We start from the raw sequence: 24,571 nt of genomic DNA, 5'->3' as shown, positions 1-24,571 counted from the left end.
AGAGGTCAGACAGTGGATTGGAAAGGGTTAAAATGTTATTCTGTGCCCAGAATACCCAATAGAGTCTATTGAACTGTTTGTAGAAAGGGGGTGGTTGGAGGGGGGACAGACCCTGAATTCTGGAGCTAATGCCGAGATATCTGCTGTGTATGTAACAGTTATAAAGCAGGATCTCTTCAGTTCTCTGTGTAGAGTCTATAGACTACGTCACAGCAGCCGCTCCTCCCAGCAGTACAAAGAGGACGAAGAATCAGGTATACAGCCTGTACAGGGGGAAAAAAAAAATACAGAACATAAAGGCCTTTTTATACGGGACGATTATCGTTCTGGTTGTTCAAAACTCCACGCTCCCGCAGGGTTTTGAACGATAATCATCTCGTGTAAAAGCATGCAGAAACTGAACGACCCTCGCTCCTGTTTAACAGCACGGGAGAGTATACACGGGGACAAGTTTCTGGCATAGTTTACCCAACACTCGTGCTGTGTAAAAGGGCCTTAAAGGCCAATTTAGACAGGACAAGTGTCGGGCAAATGATGCCCGACACTCGTCCCCGCACATACTAGCTCCCGTGCACCTGCAAGTGAGCTAGTATTGCTGTCTCACAGCGGGGAGGCTGCAGGACGAGTTATAGCATTTACAGGTACCATTTAGGATCCAGCACACCGTTAACCCCACGGTCGGGCATTCATGTGAATAGTGGCCATGTAATATTACATGCTGGAAAAATGAACAGGCAGTTGTGTCTTCTACCGGTGATAAGTTAGAGAAGTCGGGTCAGCTTCTATTTACAATGGGGATGTCAAATTCAAGAGCAGCGCCTTTAAGTTCTCCGGAGAAAGAGAAGATAAAAAAATAAACAATCACACATTTTGGAGACTTGTGAGTTATTTTAGGAGCAAAAACAGACCATGGATATAAAAAGCCTCCAGATGTCACAAGGGGGAAAAGCCGAGATGTGAGACTGCCTGTTCCTGGAATTGTAAACAACTTTACATAGAAAAGTCTTCAAAAATTTCTTCTTAATTTTTCTTTCAAGCTTCCTCTCCCAATTGCATTATAGCGGGTCGGGCTAAGTTATAAAGTTATTCCCTATCCACGGGATAGAGGATAACTTTACGATTGGTGGGAGTATGACCACTGAGACAACCACCAATCCCAAAGAAAGGGGGTCCGATCGTTCCCCAAGTGAATGCAGCCAAGGTCTCGCAGGTGCGCCGCCGCTCCATTCACTTCAATGACGGCACCGGAGATTAACAAAGCACTTGAACTCTGCAAGCTCCGACCCGGTCACTGAAGCGAATCAAGCAACGGTGCGCCCGGGCAAACTCCGCTGCATTCACTCAGCAACCGACTGGACCCCATTCTCATAATCAATGGGGGTCTCAGAGGTTGGACCACCACCGATAAAGGTATCTTACGTAGGTACCATTTACTTATTTCGTATACAAAGCCAGATCCAGCCAATCCGATCAGTAAGGGCTCATTCACAAAACGTACTTGAACTGCGTATTACATGCATATAATACGCCGTACATCGCAGCAATTCAAATACATAGTTTTTACATTTTTTATTTCATATAGTAGACGCATGAAAAAGAATGCAGTATGTTCTATTTTACCCGATATTTCGCGCGTACAGCCATACTCTCCGGATACCCTGCTCACAGCGCGGTAGAACACTGTGCAATACAGGCAGTGTTATACGCATAAAGCCACGTGAATGAGCCTTATGGCTGCCGGCCCATGGGTGTCTTCTTACACAATCTCACACTATGTATGGTTCTTTGTCAGCATACAAGAGTCCGTGCCCATTTACATATACCCCTTGCCAACCTGCAATATGACTACTGTCAGAGCGATATACATTGAGGCAATATCAACTCATTTCTGGATACACAACTTAGAGAGGGGCTTTCCAGGCAAAAATTGAGAATCGTGAGAATAGGTCATCAATAGTTAATTGCCAGGAACCCGCTACATGGCATCCCTGGTGATCGCCTGATGGTCCAACTGGCATAGTAGACTGTACCAGAATTAGCCTTCACTTCCACTGGAATCAATGGCAGCTGAAGCAGCTATTACACCTTCGACACCGGGGTCGGCTGCGGAAGTGTAGTAGGAGTTCAATGTGAGGGAAGGCAGCAGCTAGGCCACTTCCAGTGCTGTCTATTATGATGCACTAACTAGGCCGGGCGATCAGGTGATCACCAGGGATTCCATGCAGTGGAGGATCGGTCATCAATAGTTTTTGCCTGGAAAGCCCCTTAAAGGGTACCTCCTATTACAAGTCCCTGCCTCCTTCCTGTCAGAGAAGTAGGAGGCCCCCATAGACATCAGTCAGCCAGCCCCACCAAAAATGTCAGGTTCGGCCAACTATTGGCTGTGTATGGGAACTGCAAGGCTTCTGTTGAGCAGGGAAGCCTTACCGACACAGCAGGTGCCCCCAGATAGGCAAGGGTGGCTAGGAGGCTGCCCCCTTCACTTAGCCATGCAGTTACTTATGAGGGGCGCAGACATTTAATGGACCGGAGGAAGGCTTTATAGCGGACAACCGCTTGTTGGCCATTAATGTGCAGATTTTTCATTTGCATAGGACAATTATAATTACAACTTCGTTATCATGCAAATATCTCGCATTAATGAGTAGGATCTGCCCTTTACTACAGCTCTCCCCTTATAACACAACTACTGTATATCCTTATCTTCAGCAAGTACAATAGCAAAATATGCATCGAAATGCGTGAGAAATAGATCACAGCATGCTCTATTCTCTGTGCACCACGCAGCGGGAGCCCTATACATTAGTCCATATGCAATACATTGTGTATGGACAGCTCTAAGGCCTCATGTCCACGGGCAAATAAAATCCGCAGCGTTTTTCCCGCACGCGGATCCGCGCCCGATAGGAATGCATTGACAACCCGCGGGTAGATAAATACCCGCGGATGGTCAATAAAAGTGAATTAAAAAATTTCTGGAGCATGAAAAAAAAATGGACAAGCTCCATTTAGGTGCGGATCACGTGTACAGGAGCTCATAGAGCACATAGCTCAATTGATCTCCCGCATGAAAAATAAAAGACAATTACAGTGCATCCGCAGCCCAAATCCGCGTTCCAAATCAGCAGCGGATCTGATTTTCCCCGTGGACATGAGGCCTAAAACATAGCAGGGAATTAAAAAAAAAAAAAGCCCCATTGTGCATATCCATCTGATAAATGGGCATGAGCACCGCCTTCGCAGCCATACATAGTCTCTGCCGGTAATGAGGTAGACCCACAGTGTATTACTGATACTTTGTGGGCATGAGCCCTAAACTGGAGTGAAACGGGGAAGGGGAAACACCACAATTCGGCTCACTTTTCTTTTCGTCTAGAGGGGTGGTGGTCTTGTTTTTACAGCATACAGACTGCAGCAAAAAGTTTAGTCAATGGGTCAGTACAATTACAGCAATGCGAAATCTATATAATTTTATTTTTGCTATACTACTTTTAAAAAGTAAAAAAAAAAAAAAAATAGAATTATTGGCTGCCGCCATCTTCTGACAGCCGTACCTTTAATCTCCGTTGTATCTTCACCCCCCCCCCCCCATGTTCGCCATGCACAATAAATAATGCGTTACTTTGATACAATTGTTTGATTGCTCATACAGTGTAATGTGCATTCTGACAGGTAAGTAGTCATGGCAGCCCTCAGGCCTGTCAGAAGGGGGAGGCCATTCGGCACCCCTGAGCATCGATCGAAGCATTTGATTGCTACTGTTAAAACGGACAGTGACCCCCACTTAAATGGTTAACAGCAGAGCTCAGCGTGAGCGCTGACCGCAGCTGTCGAGGGTGGGTGCTAGCTGTCAAAGACAACCGACACCTGCCTTGTATGGAACAGGGTGGGCTGCCGATCCTGCTCTATACAGACCTCGCACGTTCAGGACATAAATGTCCCGGGGTGTGAAGGAATTGAGGAAGTAGCTGCAGTACATGAACATTAGTTCCTTATGCACAAAAGCCGTCCTAACAAAATACAAGGGCGTTTCTGCAGGACAGAGAAGGAAATGGAAGAAGTGCACTTTGGTAAGACGACTTCTGTCATCTCGTTATCCCAGAATATAGTTCCTTTCATTCCATTAAACCAACAACCGGAAAACATGCGAAGAATTTACTGAAAGCAGATCTGGTATTGCAACCCACCTTCATTCAGAATGCCTGTAAACGGCACAATATATACTAAGTGCATCAAGAACAATTTGCACATTTGGACATAATGGACTTACTCTTCATTAACTTGTGGGACATGTCAGCTAGGCCTTCATGAGTCGGGCTGTTCCTGTTTGATGCATTAAGCATGGAAGACTGCTCGCAGGGGAGTGCGGTCTCATCCGGAGACAGTTCTAGCTGAATGGCCGCTGTGCTCCCCACCTTCTGTCTAGTCTGTGAGTGACGTGAAGCACTGCGTGGACTGGCCACGGAACCCAACGCTTTCAATCTGGACGTATGTTGTGGAACTTTAGAGCAATCTTGGGCCTGCTGATTAACTGAAGTAGGAGGAGACGTCGCCGACTGATCTGGCCGCCTCGGAGACGGCGACACGGGTTCTGCCAAAGTGCTGTGCTTGACTGTATTTAAACTGTAGGCTCTAATCCGGGACCAGGTAGTGGAGTTAAAACTTTTAGCTTCCAGCCAGAACTTCACTAAATGTTCCATCCTGCGGAGCTCCATAAACTGAATAAAATAAGGGAGAGCCACATTGTCTTGTAGAACTTGGCCAAGAGTTTTTGAAAGACTTGACTTTGCATCCTGGGACTCGTAGTTCAGACACGATCGGCCTGCAAGAGGAGACAAAGCAAAAAAAGTTAAAACTAGATTTGCAGCTGCTTCTAGGAAAAAAACAAACAAAAAAAAAAAAACACTAATTAGTCCACTTCAATTGTTATGAGATGGACAAGTAGATAAAAAAAAAAAAAGCAACCCAACTACTCTGCATAAAAAAAGAAAGAAAGAAAGAAAGAAAGAAAGAAAGAAAGAAAGAAAGAAAGAAAGAAAGAAAGAAAGAAAGAAAGAAAGAAAGAAAGAAAGTGACCATTTAGGCCAATCTCACACAGGCGTTTAATTACGGCGTTTAGAACGTGTTTGCAGTGCCCGCCAAAAAACGTAGAACTGAGCCTCCATTCATTGCAATCTCAAACGAGCGTTTTAGCGCGGCATTTCTAACACACGCTAAATCAAACAGTCATTGAAATGAATGGGGTTAGGAAAACACCGTAAAATGCTGTGTTCTATGCCACCGGGGAAGGAAACCGTAAGTGGGGACGTCCTCGGCTTGCTTCGCCTGCATGGTTACTGTGCTAAAAACGCAGGCTAGCGCTCACAGAAACGCTGTACAAAGCAGCTCTGCCCACAGTATGAGGGCTCACTCACATGGCATATTTTGTTTGGGTCCGTGAATACGCTGCACGTTACCGGTGTGTTGCTTTTTCTGAGCCCTTATGCATTCCATATTTCCAGGAAATAAAAAGCAATAGGCCCATTTTGTTCTGTGATGAGGACCAAATAGGACATTTAAAAAACATGCATCTGAATGCCCCAATACAAGTCATGTGTAATATGAGGCATACGTTCCGCAGTGTGAAGGAGTCATAACTCCAAATCACGTAAGCTTCAGGGGGATCAATCTGTCGAGTTAGGGTACGGCACTTAGTTGCGGTGGCCACAATGCAGCAACAACCCTGCCTACCCACAGAGGCCAACAGGCACATGACACAATCTGGCCAACGAGACCGTGTGGCCATTGGCTGCCCTGGGGGCGCAAGGGTTTTGGCTGCTTTGCGGTTATCACAATAGCCTGTAGCCTTAGGAAGTGTAAGGGATTGTGAAACTATTTCCCCAGCTTTGGTGCAAATGAAAGTGACAACGGGTCCAAAGGAGAGGAACTGCAAGACAATCTTCCAAAATTGTTTTGTAGGTAGCGGATACCAACAATTCCTCTGTCCTTATCCTACTTGGTTCTTAAGTTCTGCTTTTAGCTGGTGTCCTTGTCAAACTACTGATGACCTGTCTGTCCGTGAGTGACTTACATGCTCTGACCCTGATCACATGACAGTGATGTCATCAAAAGGTCCTTCATTCCCAGTGAGGGCTTTACATGCTCCGGCCCTGATCACATGACTGGGACATCACCACAGGTCTTGTATGCACACGGCTGCTGTCCGGCTAGGCGTTTGTAAGTATTACATAGCAACTGAGGCCGCAAGTAATACTACGTCCGCCCGTAATCTGCACAAAAATGCAGGACCTTTGATGACGTCACAGTCATGTGATCAGGGACGGAGCATGACAGTGACGTCATCACAGGTCCTTCATCTCCAGTGCTGTGCTGCTTCTGATCCCTGTTGTATGGGATGACCAATGTATGTAGCAGTGCTGTATGTGTGTGACGTGTATGTAGCAGAGCTGTGTGGCGTATTGTACCACCAGAAGTACTGATACTATAATTTCCTAATAATAACTAGTCACTACTGGTACATGAGGCAGTAGCTGTAGCTCAATAAGGTTGTAAAAGTAGTCCTGCTCCTCCAGGATGGCACATCCTTACATGATGTCGGAAGAAGGTTTGCCTTTGCCTCCAGCACCATCTCCAGAGTATGAAGCGGATATCAGGAAACAGGCTGTTACATGAGGAGTGCTGGACAGCGCCGTAGAACGGCATCAACTCAGTATGAGGCCTGGAGGAGCAGGAGGAGCACTACCAGAGTCCTACAAAATGACCTCCAGCAGACTATGGGTTTGTAGGTCTCTGACCAAACTGTCAGAAACAGGCTCCATGAGGGCCGGACATCCTGCAGTAGGAGCTGTGCCCACCGCCCAGTACTGGGCTGCTCAATTGGTATTCGCCAGAGACTACCAGAACTGGCAGGTCCGCTATTGGTACCCTGTTGTCTTGACATAGTGCGCCTGGAGACACCATGGTGAACATTACGCTGCTTGGAACATCGGTGTATAGGCGGAGAGAGACTACGAGAACACATATGGGTAAGTGTGCAATATAGCCAAGTTAGAAGCGGTTTCTTACCAAGGTCTCCAAAATGTGTAGCTTCCATGTGAGTCGGCTGCTTCTTGAGTGCAGCAGTCCTACTGCTTGAGTAAGAGTCCATATTGGCCGATATGGCATTGATAGCCACATGGCTTGGTCCAGCAGCCTCCAGCAAGGCATTGTTTTTTGGACTTCTTGATGGGGAATGTACTGGTGTAGGCGCAATTTCTAAAAGAAAAAAAAGCTAACTAATTTTAAAATCAGTCTTATTAACAGCTGCTGTCCGCTCCGCCGCACGTCTTCTCTACAGGTCCCCGTCACTTGTCTGCAGGAAACGCTTCCTAGTCAGGGGTTTGAAAAACCCCACCTCCACGAAGCGCTGCTTCTGATTGGTTCTCGAGTGCTGTGGCTCAGCCAGCCAATCAGAGGCAGTGCTTCATGGAGGTGGGGTTTTCAAACCACTGATCAGGAAGCGTTGCCAGAAGACAAGTGTCTGGGACCTGCGGAGAAGATGTGCGGCGAAGCGGACAGCGGCTGTTAGACGATTTTTTTTTTCAAAAAAAACCAAAAAAATTAACTCTTTAAAAACGTAAGAAAATGAAGTCATTTAACAGCATTACCTTTAAACAATTTCACATCTGGTTTGTCTTGATCTTTTCCTTTCACTGTGAGAGAGGAAAACAATTGTTAATGGTTGTCACTTTTAATACTCCAGTAGTGAATTCAGACTTGTTAGAGCTTCCCCGGCCAGGATCCCTCTGGAGGACCCAGCACACCCGTGCATTACACACAGCGCCTACTAACTAACAGGAAGGGTGCAATGCTCCAATACTCCAGCAGTCGCAGATAAGGTTCCTGCTTACATTACAGCTGATCACCAGGAAACCCTACTGCAAGATTGGCCAAAGCGGAAAAAACCCTTAAAGATGCACCCCCACCCCCCCCCCCTTTTTTTTCTCCCCATTTTTTTTTCCCCCATTTTTCCTCCCCACTGTTAAATACATATTATTATATACACATATACCGTGTTTATTCCCAAATAAGACACTGTCTTATATTAATTTTTGCCCCAAAAAAGACAGTGTCTTATTTTTGGGGGATCATTAATACTTACCTAGCAGGCGCTGTCCCGGTCTCTCTCGCTGCTCTCTAGGCACTCCGGCAGTCTTCCGTGTCGTCCTCAGCGCTGAGCAAGCATTCTCTTCCTGCTAACGTGGGTTGAATACCCCACCTCCAGCAAGAGATTGCAGCAATTGGCTCAGGACAGTGGCCTCAGCCAAATCACAGCCGGCGCTTGATGAGCCAATCACAGCCATTCAATGAATAACATCATGGCAGTCAAATAACACCCGCCACCCCCTCCCCAACGCTAACGGAGACACTAAAATGCTGCTAATGGTTGTCAGCTGTCAAAGCTAGCTGGCACTCATCATGTATCGAGCGAATTCAGCTCCCAATCCATATAAAACGCCACCCACCCGGGACATAAATGTATGCCCTGGGGTGTGAGGGGGTACAATAGTTAATATAGTGTTTAATAGAGCGTGGTTTTCTAGGACTACAATATTGATTGCCTATCGTTAGGATAAGTCATCAATGGCAGATTAGTAAGAAGGAGGGGGGGGGGGGTTTGACTCCCAGCATCCCTACCAACAAGCTAGTAAAATCGCCACGTTTTCCCTCCATTGCCTACCAGGTTTAGCTCCATACATTTTGCAGTGGCTGAGCCTAGTATTGCAGATCCCATTAAAGTGAATAAGACTGTGCTGCAACGCCAGACAAGGGCGCTAACGAATGTAGGTGCCTGGTATACAATGAAGAGGCAGCTTACAAGCAGGTACGTGGGGGGTTGGACCCCCTACTGATCTGATCTACATGATCTTTTACTCAAAACGGCTCTGCAGATCAGCTGCACGAAGATGAGGGGGATCTGTGGGGAGGTACTTTGGAATATAATTCTTGCCCACATAATGGTAACGGTTTTAGTGAACCTCTGCTCTCATCCATCAAAGCAGCTTTATGTTAGAATTACAGAAGGGTTTACCCGCCTCTATGTTCTGGCTGGGATGTGTTACCTGGCCCATGCCAACAATCTATGGTGTTCAAATCAGTTTGCCATCCCTAGTGTAAGTGCCATCTTCTGCTGCCATCTTCTAGGGAACCCCGTATAGAGGGCATCAGTAACCCATTATACAGAGGCCGGTGAAGAACAGACTGCATCAGTTACAGCGGGCGCTCCTAGCCTTACGGCTGGATAACCTCACATGATGCGCGCCCTCTTCTTACGAAGAGATTAGTAGAGGCGAGAACAAAGGCGTCTGTGTTTAGCCCATTACTGTACGCTCTTCTTTCCAATGAGAGGTCATAGGACACGGAGCTGGGCCAAGATTGTAAATAAAGATAAAATAAAGCTTTTAAAATTGTATCCAACTTATTCCACAGCGCTTTCAGGTACTTTATTACCCACCCCCACCAACTAAAAACATGCAAAACAAAAAAAAACAAAACACAAAGAAAACAAAAAAAGTGCAAATGAAGGTGGGGAGCAACGCGCTTCTGAGCTATCCGCTGCTTTATCAACCCCAATGAGGTGAGGGGAAATAACCACAAACTTATATTAAATGAGTGGGTGCTGCTGAGTGTCTCATTGGTTACCAAGTTCCTTAAAGGGGTTGTCCCGCGCCGAAACGGGGTTTTTTTTTTTCAATAGCCCCCCTGTTTGGCGCGAGACAAACCCGATGCAGGGGTTTAAAAAAAAAAACGGATAGTACTTACCCGAATCCCCGCGCTCCGGTGACTTCTTACTTACCTTGTGAAGATGGCCGCCGGGATCTTCACCCTCGGTGGACCGCAGGTCTTCTGTGCGGTCCATTGCCGATTCCAGCCTCCTGATTGGCTGGAATCGGCACACGTGACGGGGCGGAGCTACGAGGAGCCGCTCTCCGGCACGAGCGGCCCCATTCAGAAGGGAGAAGACCGGACTGCGCAAGCGCGTCTAATCGGGCGATTAGACGCTGAAGATTAGACGGCACCATGGAGACGGGGACGCCAGCAACGGAACAGGTAAGTGAATAACTTCTGTATGGCTCATAATTAATGCACAATGTACATTACAAAGTGCATTAATATGGCCATACAGAAGTGTATAGACCCACTTTGTTTCGCAGGACAACCCCTTTAATGCTGTATAAAGGTGGAAACAATGCAATTGGTGGGGGGTGAATCCCACCCACCGGAGTCTCATAACTAGTAAAAGCTGGGTAGTTAGGGGTGACACCAAGCTGTTCTACAGCGCCGTCATGGAGGAGCCCATGATACGCCTCCACATCCAGAGAAGCCACAATATGGCCAAGATCTTGCGAGACTAGGGTGGCTCACATTGAGGTGTAACGCTTATGCGTTCCGCCTTCAATGGCGGTGTATTCTAAGTTTCTTCTCATTAAAACCGAATCAAAGGCTCTGTTATTCCCAGAAAATAAAAAAAACAAATAAAAAAAAAACACCAAAAAGCTGACTACAGTCTCGTCCGGTCAGACCAAGACAATCCACAATAGTGTACTGGCACTTCTCAAATCAACCTTTTTCTCTTCTGTTCAGCCTCCCAATATTCGTCCATATGTATAGACAAATCGCGATGCGTGCCTCATTCTGTCCTCCCATTAGTGATGCATCGGTGGGCCCACCACCGCCTTTGTCCATCAGTGACCCCCCCAGCTTCCTCCCGTACCCACACACCCTAGTCATCCACCACCATACCAGTGGTTTCCAATCCAACAGTTTTTCCACAGTCTGTCATGCCCTCAGACAGTTCTGTACCCCATCAATTCGAGACACTTCCTTCACCTCCTCCAGTGGGCTAGACCCCTGAGCGCAGAAGAGTTTTAAACTTCATGTTGGTTCTTTTGATATTTCTCCGAGACCTTCATGATTCCTGGGGATCTTCTCTGCATCGGCCCTCCTCTTCGGATGTCCTTTGGACAGAGTGTCCCCAACTTCTCCCCTGTTGTGTTGCTCTCCTGGACCTTAGGCGTGGCGGCCAGCCCTCTTATGGGTTAAGCCTATGCCAGGTGAGTCAATCTTTTATTGCATTTACATTTAATCTTTTTTGCACCTCGAGGCGCCGTCTATAAACACTTTGTATTTTTACATACCAGCAAGTAAAGCACTCGCACCGTCAGCTACAAGCAGTTCCAGGCACAGAGGATACTTGTAACGACCAACATGTAGGTCATTAGTCTACAGGATGCAAATGAAGCGGGAAGAGCTAGCTCTAATTGCAGCCGTTTAACTACTGGCGCCATAGGCACCGACTGCAGTGAATAAGCTAGACGGAGCTCTGGCACCTCATCGGCCCTCCTGTGGTGTAGCTGATGGGTTGCTTGGGTGTTGAGAAGATTGGCAAGACCCTCTAGGCCAGCCATTCAGGCCAGGGAGTTGGAATCAGAGTTTTGGAGTCAGAGTACCATTTTGGTTTAGGTAGAAATGTACTCCGGCTCATAAAATATATACATATTTTAGAATTACATACATATAAACATAGTATAATCAAATCACTGCAGAATTTGTTGCATAATTGTGTTTATAAAATTTAGAAAAGTCTTGTAATTTTCCATAAATATTTGTTCTATTCATTTAAGGCCTTCCTTATCAAAAACATTGATAACTAGGATGTGGAAGTGGCAACAAAAAGTTAGTTATTGCCTTTCCTCTCTGTTAAGGCCCATTTACATTGGACGAGTGTCGGGCAAACGATGCCCGCCACTCGTCCCTGTATCCTGCGCTCCTGCACGGGAGCTAGCAGAGCTGGCCCGCACACGGAGCGGCCGGCAGGGGGAGGCGGGGCAGTGCAGGAGATCTCTCTCCTCTAGCTCTCCCACCCCTCTCTATTGAGGTACACAGGCACCGTGTGCTGCTAAAAGATGAGCGATGACGATCATCGCTCATCGTGCAGAATAAACAGCCGTTGTTGAATACCGAACGGCGCCTGTGAATATCTCAATGCAGAGGGGCGGGGGAGCGAGAAGAGAGAAATCTCCTGCACTGCCACGGCCCCCTGCTGGCCACTCCGTGTGCGAGCCAGCTGTGCTAGCTCCCGTGCAGGAGCATAAGGATACAGGGACGAGTGCCGGGCATCATTTGCCCGACACTAGTCCAATGTAAATGGGCCTTTAGACTAAGTATCTTTATGCTACTTCTTCAAGACTTTAGTTGAGATGAGTCTCTGCTGCACTTTTTGCACATGCTCAGTAGTGAAGCTCCTCCTCTACAGACCCGAGGAAGGCGGCACAGATGTCTGTAACAACCAATGACACGTACGTCAGTCTACGGGAGCGTATGAAGCATCCCTGCACTCCTCTCAGTACTCCTACAGAAGACAGGATTACGGCAAGTAGAAGCAGACCTAAACTTTCAATAAACTTTGCATAAATCAATAGTCCACTTTATGTTTCCTCCAGGACTGTGGAGTTGGGAGTCTGGGAAAATTGAGATCTCCCTTACTGACTCCACAGCCAACGATAGCAGACTATTAACCCCTTAAAGACCGCCCTATAGTATTTTTTATGTCCAGTCGTTGCAGGAAGTGTATGGAGGGAGATCGCGCTGCCATCTCTCTCCATACATCGCAGGTATCAGCTGTTTATTACAGCCGACACTAGCGGGTAACAGCTGTGACGAGCTCCATGGGGCGGTTAACCCTTTAAATGCCACTGTCAATTCTGACAGCAGCATTTAAATCCCCCAACCGATGTTCGGGAGGTCCCGTACAGCTCCCCGCGATGAGATATGTGGGTGTTATCGCAGCCGGGGGCCTTCTGAAAGGGTTGTCATGGCAGAATGCTCATAAAGCCATCCCCGTTGGGTGGTTTGATAGTCTGCCTGTCAAATCGCAGTATGACGTAATGCTGTGGCATTACGTCATACTGCAGGAGCGATCAAAGCATCGCATGTTGTGGTTCCACCTGGGGACTGAAAGAAAGATTTTTTTAAAAGCTGTCACTAATGGGTTAAGCACTTCCTGTCGATAATGTACAGAATAGACGAACAGCATTTTTAAAAATATATTTAATCAGCCTATTCCGTACATTTTTACTAGAAACCCTTTATTCAGCTAATATATGCAGCTCACAGAAGCAGTTTCTAGAGAAATCTGTCTTCAGCTAGCTAAATAGCTGAATACGGAGGTCCCATCTTCACGGTCATCTCTAGTGCAGCAGCTTACATGGAAGACATTTATATACAGATTTCTCCTCAAATTGTATAATGCTCCCATCTCTGCAGCGCTTCTGCCTCCTCTGTCCCCCTGTGCTATAGACAGCTCCTCTTCACATGAGGGCTGCTCTCGGTGCGCTGTGAAAGGGTCTTCGTGCATCCAGTTGGGGGTAGCACACCCAATGCACTGAGACCCTGTCACAGCACGGGTAGGTCCAGCTGAGAGCAGCCACCATGGGAAGAGGATAAACACTAACTGCTCCCCAATTCTCTGTAGCACTCACAAAGAAATAAACACCATCACGGAGGACACTGTACAGCAGCCTATGCTTCTCTGTAACACACACATACATATAGGAACAGCAGCACGATGATTATATAGCAGTACTGAACAGTGTAGCTGTGAATCCGGCACTGAAGTGAGATAAAACACTTATCAGAAGCTGCTGCAGCATGTCTGTGTGAGGCTGTTTTCACACGACTGAGAAAATCCTGCAAGCTTTGTGCGTTGCGGGACAAACACTTACATGAATATGAACCCCATTCTTTTGAATGGGGTCATACACTAGCGATTTTATTCCTGCGGTGCAGGCAAAAAAAAAACAAAAAACTGCGGCATGTCCCATCTTTGGGGGTTCTTCCAGAACGCCTTGCATCGCCCATTGTTTTCAATAGAGCCGACACAGCATCACACAGCATGCAAGGTGCTCGAGGGTACGATGTTTACCCATTGAAAACAATGGAAAAACACTCTGCTACCCTCCGCCGCAGCAGCGGCTTGCTATTTCCCTGAAGTGATGCAAAGTGGTTTCAAACAAATACGCCATGACATGTCGGTGAGTGCGGTAGCGGGCCGAGTTTCACGTCCCGATATCGCATTTATCCATGCTCTCCAAATGGGTAAGAAAACGGAAACTCCCGCTGTGATGTGAACCCGCGCTTACAGAGTCTCATGGGTTAAAACAAATCTGCACACAATCTGCTAGATAATGGAGCAGATGGTAAAAGTGAAAGCAAATAATGTATTTATACTTCATCTAACTTTGGTAAAATTAGTAAGTCGTGACAAGAAATCTGCAGAATAAACTACTGGCGGCTCGGAGCCGAGCTCACCGCCGTGTGATTGCTTATCTCTGAAAGCTTGCCAGAAAGAAAGAATTGCAAATAGGAAATCCAGTACTGAGTAACAACCACCATGAATCCTCCAGCTATTCTAGAAGAATCAGTTCCAGGATATGCTGCTAGTACTATGGGACATCCTACTACTACCACGGTATCCCCAAAAATAAGACTCTGTCTTATATTAATTTTTGCCTCAAAAGAGGCACAGGTTCTTATTTTCAAGGGATGTATTATACTTACCTAGCAGGCACCGACCGGGTCCCTCCCGCTGGCCTCCGCAGTCCCGGTAGGCTTCCTTGCAGTTCTCAGACGCCGATAGAAAATCACTTGCTGGTAACGGGGTTTGTAAATTCCGCCTACAATAAGCGATTGCTCTGATTGCTTCTCAAGCGCTGTGGGTCCACCAATCACTGCAGCGCTCGATGGACCAATCACAACCATAGCATTGAATGGCTGTGATTTGTTCGAGGGCTGCAGCTCAGCCAATCAGAGCAATCGTTTGCTGGAGGTGGGTTTACAAACCTCGGTAGCAGCAAGCGATGTTCTGTCGGCGTCTGAGAACTGCAATGAAGCCTGCAGAAACTGTAGAGACCAGCCCAGCTGGAGGGACCCGGACGGCACCTTCTAGGTAAGTATTGTTTATGGTTTTTTTTTCCCTTTCTTCTTTTTCATGTAGCATAGCTACGGCTTATTTTTGGAGTAGGGCTTATATTTCTGATTGAAGGCTGTACAGCTGTGATATCAGAAGACGTCCAGCAGGGTATTCTTACTGTATATTACTAGCCGCTCTGTCGGAGGCTTCTCCAGCATGTCCCATACCGCAGTACTGGCTCTAGCCAGCAGATAGCGCCATTATATAATGGCAGAAAGAGAAAGGCCTCTAGGAAACCCTGAATCCGAATTTGGATTGCAAAGGGTTAAACAATACTAATCCATGAACAAAAATCAATAGCCTTTCATGTCGTGGGTGAGATAAGGCAGCCGGCAGCTTGTGTGGCATCTTTCTGGATGGCAATGCCGCCATAGGCAGACACCCTGCTAGTCTACCAGATAATGTCCTACGATACAAGTCCCTGTAGAAGCCCTATACAAGATACACTGTCCCTGTAGAAGCCCTATTAAATATTTATCACTCGCTACAATGTAACACGGTAACACAGAAGCTCACATAGCTCTAGCGTGAGGTCATGAAGCAACCACAGCCAACTCTTCAACGCCTCCAATACAGAAGTAATGATGTGGAAGGTGGAATGTATCCCGTCAAACTGGAACGACTGAGAAGACGACGTCCGAGCGGAATTATACACCATGTTACAGAAGGATCGGGATAAGGGGCTTTATACAGAACCGTTGTCCAAAAGATGAGAAACGCTGGATCGTTCAGTGAAAAGACAATGATTTTATGATGAGGCGTTCGCTTATTGTTCATCTCATGAAAATATTTGTTGACTCGTTTGCTAATCGTTTAGTTTAAACACCGATCGTTCAGTCATTCCCATTCATGGGTTCAGGGAACAAAACGATGAATGATCATGTAAAAAAATTGAAAAAGTTGGTGCGTTTAAACGGACATAATTTGCTTGGGGGAACGATTGTCACTACCCTGTTTCCCTGAAAATAAGACATAGGATGATTTTGCAGAATTTTTGAGGATGCAAAATGATTTTTCAGGCTTTTTGAGGATGCTTGAAATATAAGCCCTACTCCAAAATTAAGCCCTGCTAACAGTTAATTAAAAAAGTCAATTTAAATAGTGTCCAGGCAGCTATACATGTAAAAAAAGTTAAACCTTTTTGAACAAAAATTAATATAAGACACTGTCTTATTCTCGGGGAAACACGGTATGTTTAGAAGTACCCATTATCGCCAACCCTGTGCTGTCAGACAAAGGGGATATGCAAATTGGAAGTGTGAGCATAAGGTATAAAGGAGACTATCACATCGGTGTATCCAAGTACAGAAACCGTCAGGATGCCACTGGGTGTAGAGGTGACAGACTTCCAACGGAGAGGGGGAGAAAAAGAAGTCACCTGAGCATCCAATCAGTACGGGACATTGCAGGCTTTTGGACCTTTTCAAGTCCTATATTGCCAATGTTATTGAGAGCTGGAAACCATCGGGTGTGTGGGGCGCAGCCATGTTTAGGGAAACCTCGCAAACTGACAGAACGTGGACAACAAAGCCGTGTATGAGCCCGTCACTGTCCGCTTGTGCCAACGACAAATTGCTCCCCTCCATTAATAAGTGCGCATACACGACCTGCTTTATACGGGTTTCACACGGGCGTATTATGGCATCATTTATTCTTATCTCTAATAAGGACGAGTGTCCCGCCCCGACCACAAGTACCCGGGCCCGACCTCTGGGCAGCTTAGGAATTTAGGATACTTGGAGTTCAGGTTCGGATACTTGTGGTCGGGCGGGACACTCGCCCTTATTACGAGACAAATAAATGCCGCAATAATACGCCCGTGTGGAACCGGCCTTGTGTAAGATTAGTCATTGGGACACCCACCAATCCTGTGCAGTCATGTGAAGGGGGTATGGGTCATTCCAGGTCAAATCACCCAACCATCCCAGATTCTTACAAAACTTCACACATTTCTTTGTTACTAGAATCTACACAAAAACCTTAATTTTCAGACCCATCGGGTCAAGAAATACAGGAGGGCCAGTTTTCCGAAGGTCATTGAGAACTTTTGATAATTCATATTTCGGAAACTACTGGTCGTAGGAAGAGGTGCAAGATGGCATTCCATTACGAAAAGGTCATAACTAGAGATGAGCGAGCGTACTCGGATAAGCACTACTCGCTCGAGTAATTTGCTTTATCCGAGTATCGCTGTGCTCGGGTCTGAAGATTCGGGTGCCGGCACGGAGCGGGGAGCTGTAGGGGAGAGCGGGGAGGAACGGAGGGGAGATCTTTCTCTCCCTCTCTCCCGCCCGCTCTCCTCTGCTCCCCGCTGCGACTCACCTGTCAACCGCAGCGGCACCCGAATCTTCAGGGACGAGCACAGCGATACTCGGATAAAGCAAATTACTCAAGCGAGTAGTGCTTATCCGAGTACGCTCGCTCATCTCTAGTCATAAATCTACATAAAATTACAAACACTGACTCCAATACAAGTTAGAGTAAAGGAGGAACAGCATTTTTCCCCCTGAACAGACAGAGCCACTCTGAAGAAAGCTGAAAAAAGTTATAATATATATTTGAGGTTTGCTACCACAAAACTTCAGGAAGTTTGAGAGAAAAAAAAAAAAAAAAGAATGCTGATGTTGACCCGCCCTATACCGACAGCCATTTAACCATTTTAGTGGTATCAAATATGATCAAATACATCTGAATACACTTGGCATCATGAATTGGATGAGAAATCCTTCTATGGACTTTCAGTTAAATCGATCAATCTGGGGAATCCATGTAATGCCCCATTTAGACACAACGATAATCGCTCAAAAGATGTCGCTCAAGCGACTTTTGAGCGATCATCGTTGTCATTTACAGCGTAAGATAATCGCTCAAGATGAGCAATCACCCTGCGCTGCCAGCGGAGGATGCAGAAAACAAGCAGGGTATGCCCGCTTGTCTTCTGCATACAGCTGTTCTCCGCTCCGAGCACCTGGCTGTTATACAGCCAAGCGCTCAGATCGGAGGATGCAGAAGACAAGCAGTGTGTCCCGCTTGTCTTCTGCATCCAGATGTTTCCGGCTGTTATACAGCCAAGCGCTCGGAGCGGAAGATGCAGAAGACAAGTAGGATATGCCCGCTTGTCATCCGCTCTAAGTGCCTGGCTGTTCTACAGTCGAGTGCTTGGAGCGAAGGATGAAGACGACAAGCGGGGTGTCCCCGCTTGTCTTCTTCATCCATATGTTGCCCGCTCCAAGCGTCCGGCTGTTATACAGCTGAGCGCTCGGAGCGGAAGATGCAGAAGACAAGCGGGATGTACCCGCTTGTCTTCTGCATCCAGATGTTGGCTGTTATACAGCCGAGCGCTCAGAGGATGATGCAGGAGACAAGCAGGGTGTCCCCGCTTGCCTTCTTCATCTATACGTTGCCCGCTCCAAGCGCCCGGCTGTTATACAGCCGAGCGCTCAGAAAGGAGGATGCAGAAGACAAGCAGGGTATGCCCGATTGTCTTCTGCATCCAGCTGTTCCTCGCTCCGAGCACCCGGCTGTTATACAGCTGAGCGCTCGGAGGGGAAGATGCAGAAGACAAGCCGGATGTCCCTGCTTGTCTTCTGCATCCAGATGTTTTCTGCATGGAGCGCCTAGGCGTTATACAGCCGAGTGCTCTGTGCTGGGTATGGAGAACAGAGCAGGACTGCTCTGTTCTTCATACCGAGCCTGTTATCGGGGATGGGATACAGCTGAAACAATAGTATCAGCTGCATCCCGCTGTGAATCCCTGATAAGGCTCATCGTTGTCCTCAGCACGCTGAAAGACAACATTGAGCGACGGGGTAACGAAAGCTGCACGAGGTCAGTGAGTTACACACAACGATCATCACTCAAAAGACGGCTTTTGAGTGATAATCGTTGCGTCTAAATGGGCCTTAACATTCCGATAATTACCTGCACAGACTTGCGATAGATCGGAATAGATTATAATTATACATTTATGTAATATCACACAGTATTTTTCAGACTATAAGACACATATGATTAGAGGATGCGCCCAGGCTTTAGACAAAACAAAAATGGTTTTTTTCCCCCTAGATTCCTAACATGCCCAGAGTAATGTCAGTTTTTTGGTGTTGTAGAGTTACTATGGTCCTATAATATGCAATAATAAAGGAGATGGGAGGCACACAACAGAACGTCTGTCTGAACGAGCCCTACAGTTCTACGGCCGTGATGAAACATTCACATGGATTTTCTCTTTGGACAGCAATGTTATGTTTTTAGCCAGATGTTGTAATAAATGTTTGTTTTTGAACTTGAATGGGACTCGAGGACCACATGCTGGCATATATCACCCTAAATACTTGTATGTTCATTCATGCCATCTCTGTGCACTGAGAGTTCACTGTGAATCTGGGAGGCGTCAGGCTATCCCTGCTCTGTGCTCAGTAATTCAGGGACCATAAAACTTTCACTCCCTTATCAGTGCCTAGACAAAAAAAAGTTTGTTTTCTGTTGCTGTAGTTTTCTTTTTAAGTGCAAACCAATCCCATCCGTGTCTGTGCCTTGTCATAAGTATGTAGGTCATAAGTGTGTATAAATAGTCATGCCTCTTCGGATCTATTCCATTTAAGCCTGAAGAAGAACCCGAGAGGTTCGCAAGCTCACTATAACATCATGTATTTTTGTTAGCCATTAAAAGGTATCATATCTACAAGATTACTTGGTTTCTCTTAGGCCGCCTGCACTCCCGCGGAATTTCCGCTGCTGGAAGCCTGCATAGGATTGCGTTAACAAACGCAATCCTATGCAGACGGACGCGATTTGGCCGCGCAAAATATCTCGCGGCAAACAAACCGCGGCATGTCCTATTTCTGTGCGGCAGAGCCCCGCACAGAAATGTCACTCACCGCCCTCCGGCTCCGGTCTGCGCATGCGCCGCCTGCCCGGCAAACCGCCACATCAAACAGCCGGAGACGGCGGGCGTGGGTGAGTACGCACTGGTCCCTGCAGGCGCTCGGGGCGGGTCTCGCCGCCAGATCCGACCCGCCCGTCTGCAGGCGGCCTTACTGAGAACAAATCACATTTTGGCACCTTCCAAAGTCCTATATTGGCAATGTTATTTGGACATGGAAGCGCAGGCTCATCGTTCCAACAGTGCGGTTAGGGAAGGGGTCGGTTATGGTGGAAGGACTGGGGCCATTGGTTATAGTGAGGTCCACCCTCAACGTTATTTGGTACAGGGACATTCTAGACAACGAGGCATTACCTACCCAGTGGCCATACTTTGTCACAGCTTCATGTTTCTACCAACATGACCGAGCGCCATGTCATACAGCATGCAATGTTGATTCTTGGTTTGAGGAGCGAACGCCATTGGCCTACCCAAAGTCCGGATCTCAATTCAATCGAGCATCTTTGGGATAAACTAGAACGCTGTACCTGTGCCCGCCCAACATGCCCTCCATCCTCCGCATTACTAGCTGATCCTCTCCTTAAGGAATGGAGGACAATCCCTTCACACATTTGGTGGAAAGCATGGTAGAAGCGTTACTGCAGCCGAAGCCGAAGGCGGCCCAACACCATACTGAAAAATGTGACTAGAATCTAATGTCATCCCTGTGTCCCCCAATACTGGCCAACATAGTGGATATAATAGAGAGCGAGAGAACGTTCAGATGGGGCGCAAATGTGGCTCAATTCTGGCGTTCTTTCTTTTTTTCTGACGACGTTTACCGTGCGGGGTATGTAATGCGTTACTTTGATGGATCGGATTTTTACGGATGCGGCGATACCAAATATTTATTCTTGTTCTATTTAGATTCTTTTATTATAAATACGGCAAAAGGTTGTTTTTTTTTACTACCTTGTATTTTTTTTTTTTTATAATTTGTAAAACTTTTTTAAAAACTTATTTGTTTTGGTCCCCAGAGGGAACCAGAACTTGTGATGGTTTGATCGCTCCTGCAGTATGATGTCACACCATAGCATGACATCATACCATGATCTGACAGGCAATCAAGCCATGCCACATGCATGGCTTGATAGGCACCCTGCAATGGCAGTCCTGTGGCTGCCATCACAACCGCACGGCAACCTGCGATCTCATTGCGGAGGCTGTACGGAACCCCCGATCAACAGCTGGGGCATTTAAATGCCGATGTCAGAATTGATGGTGACATTTAAAGTGTTAACAGCTCCAATATGCGGCGCAGCTTGTCAGAGCTGCTGCGGGCTGGTGTCGGCTGTAAGAAACAGCTGGCACTTTGTGCTGTATAGAGCGAGATCACCCAGCGATCTCCCTTCAGATATACCCGAAGCTGTAGGACATAGCTGTACGCCCTGCAGCGTTAAGGGGTTAGGGCTCATGTCCACGAGCGGATTTGAACCATGGGCGTCCGCATCTGAATTTTGACATGTGAAGTTGTTTTCCGGATTCCGCATGCAGAACACAAATCGGAGCACGTTCCATTCCCGCGGTTCCTGCACGGACGGCTTCCAGTGAAGTCAACTGACATTGCAGACGGGCCGCATATTTCACGGGAAAGCAGTACAGACCGAGACAGGGTGGCCGGCCGCGGGCAGGGTTGGTTTCCGTTGCGGGGTCCCACATGTGGAATCCGATCTGCCCGGTGGACACGAGGCCTCAAAGGAACTTTTTACACAACACGGAATTAGCCGCGGAACTCTCCGCACATCTAAGATGCAGATTGTGATTTAGAATTGAAGATGGATTAAAGCGGTATTCTGAGTTATTACTTTTCCATAACTTTGGACGCCCCAAACTATAGAGCAGTACTATACTCACCGCGGCGCTGTCACGGCGTCCGACAGGCAATATGGGCTCCTGATGTAGAAGCCCTGGGATAGGGATGTCATCTATGACATCCCGTAAACCTATCGGCTTCCCATTGGCTGCAGCGGCCACACGCATTAACAACCTGCGCAGGAACAGGAAGCTTCCCTCCTTACAGGAGGTTGTGCGCCCTCCCATGGAGATGAATGGAAATGCGTGCGCACGCTGACTCCGCCGAGTATGACAGCTCCCATCACCTAAACTATAAGCACCGTAACGCGGCTTATCGCTTCCCTTTAAAGGCGCAGTCACACCTTGCTGATGATTCCAGCACAGATCCACAAGGTGTGAACGCACCAATTCCTGGCACGGCCACTATGCGGCAGCACTGGGCCCGGCGCTCCTTTCCACAGGACTGTGTGCTCAATAGGTAATTATGTAGCTTCCCTTTGTGTTGCATCACATGAAATCACAGTTTTCGTGCGATGCAACTTCTACAGTAGGTCCTACAGTTTCCCCTAAAATAACCGCTAGCTGCATTAACACCCCCCCCCACCCCAAAAAAAACCACCACATCACCTAACAGGCACTGTCGCTCCGCCGTAGTCTTCAGCCAGCGCTTCCTGGTCAGGGGGTTCATAAATCCCACCTCCAGGAACTTCTGGCTCTGTTTGGCTGAGCCGAGGCACTAGAGAACCAATCACAGCCATCAAATTGAATAGATGTGATTGGTTCTCAAGTGGCGTGGCTCAGCCAATCAGAGTCAGCGCTTCCTAGAGACATGATTTCTGAACCCTCTGACCAGGAAGCGCCGTCAGAAGACTGCAGACAAGTGCCGAAGCTTCAGAGAAGTGTGGCGGAGCAGACAGCGCCTATTAGGTGATTTTTTTTATGTAGCTAGGGCTTATTTTTGGGGTAGGGCTTAGATTTAAAGCCCCCAGAAAATCCCAGCAAAAAGCACTACAAAGTTGCGTAATTTTGTAGCACCACAAAATCGCGATATCAGTGCAAGATAGCGCCCAGAACACGGCTGCGATATCGCTGTCACCGGTGTGAAAGAGGCCTGAAGGCTCGCTGCCTCCACGGCGCCCCCAATGGCAGCACAGCTCCATCCACATGTATGGGGTTGGAGGCGCTGCACAGCGCCCCCCAGTGATCATACACTGACTTTACGGGGTCGGAGCACCACTTTAACCTAAAGCCCCAATTAACGGCACCCCGTATGAGAAAACACTGCAGCACATCATGTCCCCTGCTGGGACCACCCTGAGGGCTGCAGCAGAGGATGAGACAGAGGATCCCTTTAAGAGCCCCTGGTGTATCCCCAACACCTGACCGCCGCTCTTACCTTTCCTGCGGAAGAAGGACATGGCGCCGCCGGCTCCCTGGAGGTGAGCGGCTCACTCAGCACATACTGGGGCGCCCCGGCTGCCCTCACCCGACGCCGGGGACGCCGCCGCCTGAGCTCTGCGCTTACAGGGAGCTCCCCTCCTAGCATGAATGACACTTCCTCCTCCTTCCTCCGGCCGCAGCTCCAGCCCCGGCCATATTGTCAACAGCACAGTTTTCCGGGGAGCGCGGGGTGTGCTGGGTAAATGCTGACACCGGGGCGGCCATACTGACTAAGGGCACGCATGCGCAGTAGCGCGTCCTGCTGAGGCGGGAGGGCGGCTGCTGTCCTTTTCAAACAGTTGCCACTTTTCAGTCAGACGCGCAGACCTGGTTTCTGTATCGTCTCGTCTTTTAATTGTAGTCAAATAAGTCTTTTTTACCCTGATAACACTCAATGTGTAAAATCCAATTAAAAAAACACTTTTTCTTTCCCCATTTTTGTATCACTTTTAACCCCTTATTGCCCCCCCCCCCCCCCCGGCCTCACGTTTTCGGCTTTTCCTCCCGCCTTTTAAAAGATAATACGTCTTTTATTTATCCATCGGCGTAGCTGCCTGAGGGCTTGTTTTATGCGGGACGAGTTGTATTTTTAATGGTGCTATTAAGTGTACCATATAATGTACTGAAAAACCTAAAAAAAATTCTAAGTGGAGTAAAATGGAAAAAAAAACCCAAATTCTGCCATCTTTGAGTGCGTCTTGTTTCTACGGCGTATACGCTGCTACAAGAATGACCTGATAACGTTATTCTACGGGTCCGTACGATTACTACGAGACCACATTTATATGTTTGGGTTTTTTGCTGTACTACTTGTATTTTTTCAAAGATATAACATTTTTTAAAATTATTTTCTGCCGCCGTCTTCTGACCACAATAACGCTTATTTTTCGGTCGGCATCATTGTGCGAGGTGCACGTTTTGCAGGATATGCTGTAGTTTGCGTTGATACAATTACCTCTGCTGCTTCCATTAGTATCCTAGGATATCATTCATCTGGACCTGGAGACTTGAATTCATTTACGTTAGCTAATAGAGTTGAGCCCCTCCACGCCGCAGCGCGCCAATGGCAAATTTTGAGAGAGAGAGCCATGTCTGCAATAACCAGTGCCAGCCACTACATCTGAGCCGTGGCTGCAGTTACCAGGATCGGCCACTACACCTGAGCCGTGGCTGCAGTTACCAGGATCGGCCACTACATCTGAGCCGTGGCTGCAGTTACCAGGATCGGCCACTACATCTGAGCCGTGGCTGCAGTTACCAGCGTCAGACACTACATTAGAGCCGTGCCTGCAGTTACCAGGATCGGCCACTACATCAGAGCCGTGCCTGCAGTTGCCAGCGTCGGACACTACATTAGAGCCGTGCCTGCAATTACCAGTACTAGCCACTACATCAGAGCTGTG

General features: G+C 47.5%; 1 protein-coding gene across 1 annotated transcript in view; it reads right to left on the bottom strand.

The window, feature by feature from the left end:
- AKAP10 (A-kinase anchoring protein 10) overlaps window positions 1–23,344 on the bottom strand; it is a 50,262-nt gene extending 26,918 nt beyond the window's left edge. The window contains exons 1-4 of the mRNA XM_066599474.1: window positions 23,125–23,344; window positions 7,647–7,691; window positions 7,066–7,254; window positions 4,271–4,822 (exon numbers count right to left, since the gene is read on the bottom strand). Of these exons, the coding sequence (XP_066455571.1) occupies window positions 4,271–4,822; window positions 7,066–7,254; window positions 7,647–7,691; window positions 23,125–23,146 (808 nt within the window). The 5' untranslated portion in view covers window positions 23,147–23,344. The remainder of the gene's footprint in view (window positions 1–4,270; window positions 4,823–7,065; window positions 7,255–7,646; window positions 7,692–23,124) is intronic.
- Between the last annotated feature and the right edge of the window lie 1,227 nt (window positions 23,345–24,571).

The sequence above is a fragment of the Eleutherodactylus coqui genome, chromosome 4 (assembly GCF_035609145.1).
Source record: "Eleutherodactylus coqui strain aEleCoq1 chromosome 4, aEleCoq1.hap1, whole genome shotgun sequence".
In the NCBI taxonomy this organism is placed as follows: domain Eukaryota; kingdom Metazoa; phylum Chordata; class Amphibia; order Anura; family Eleutherodactylidae; genus Eleutherodactylus; species Eleutherodactylus coqui.
Note: the sequence above shows the minus strand (reverse complement) of the source record. Positions and strands in the feature narration are given on the sequence as shown.